At 42.5% G+C, this 1,221-nt stretch overlaps 1 protein-coding gene across 1 annotated transcript; it reads right to left on the minus strand.

The window, feature by feature from the left end:
- Positions 1-297: 297 nt before the first annotated feature.
- On the minus strand, positions 298-1,221 carry LOC121482668 (olfactory receptor 10A4-like). Its single transcript, XM_041740487.1, has one exon. The coding sequence runs from the start codon at positions 1,219-1,221 to the stop codon at positions 298-300; it is 924 nt and encodes a 307-aa protein (XP_041596421.1).

Here is a 1,221-nt window from a genome sequence, read left to right on the forward strand (position 1 = left end):
TGTAAAATGGGGATAATAATGGTAGCTACCTCACAGTGTTGCTGTGAGAATTTCGCACAATAATCCATGCAAATAACTTAGCACAGTGCCTGACACCTACAAAATATTCAAAAAATGAAGCATAACATACTTCCTGTTCATTAATGTGGAGATAGTTGATGGAACAAAGGAAAACCCATCAGTTTCACAGTGACTATTGTTGACACTGTAGAGAGATTTGCACTTTGTTGAGGTTTTCAGAAAGTGCCAAGAGCTACTAGAAAAAATCAAACTTTCTTTTGGTGAGGTATACATTCCTCATTGTACCAATTTTCTTAGAGCTACCTTTACATCTTTGTTCCTTAGCGTGTAAGTAATAGGGTTGAGGAAAGGGGTAAGCACTGTATACAGAAGGGAAAGTGACTTCAATAAGTCCTCATGCTGAGGCCCTGATGGGAAGCCATAGACAATGCCTAGCATTCCATAGTACAGACTGACTACTGTCAGATGGGAGGAACAGGTGGAGAAAGCCCTCTGTTTCCCTGCAGTAGAAAGAATCCTCAGAATGGTGGAGATGATATAAGATGCTAGAGTTCGCAGGAAGGGGCCAAGGGCAAATGAGGAGGTACATATAAAAGAGGTCATCTCAGCTACTTGAGTATCAGTGCAAGCAAGCTTCATGATGGGTTTCAAATCACAGAAGAAGTGGTCAATCTTATTGTCAGCACAGAATGTTAACCGAAAAATGAGGACCAGGAGAAGGATGGGTGCCAGAAATCCAGCCACCCAAGAAGCACCAGCTAGCTGTAAGCAACCCCAGTAGTCCATTATACTGGAGTAATGCAATGGGTTACAGATAGCTATATAGCGATCATAAGACATGACAGCCAGGAAAAAGCATTCAGTGGCCACCAGAGAAGCAGAACAATAAAACTGGCAAGCACAGCCTGGGAAGGAAATAGGCACATGAGCTGATACGAATGTCCTCAGCATCATGGGCTCAATGGTAGTGGTGTACCCAATCTCTAGGAAGGAGAAGTGGCCAAGAAAGAAATACATGGGGGTGTGAAGGGAGTGATCAGCTGACACAACAGTTAGGATTACAATGTTGCTCATGGGAGTCACCACATAGATGACCAGAAATACCCCAAAAAGAAGAAACTGAAGGCCATGGAGATCCCCAAAACCGAAAAGGATAAATTCTGTAATTTGAATTATATTTTCTTCTTCAGTGCTAGCCAT

This window comes from Vulpes lagopus, chromosome X, assembly GCF_018345385.1.
Source record: "Vulpes lagopus strain Blue_001 chromosome X, ASM1834538v1, whole genome shotgun sequence".
Classification (NCBI taxonomy): Eukaryota; Metazoa; Chordata; class Mammalia; order Carnivora; family Canidae; genus Vulpes; species Vulpes lagopus.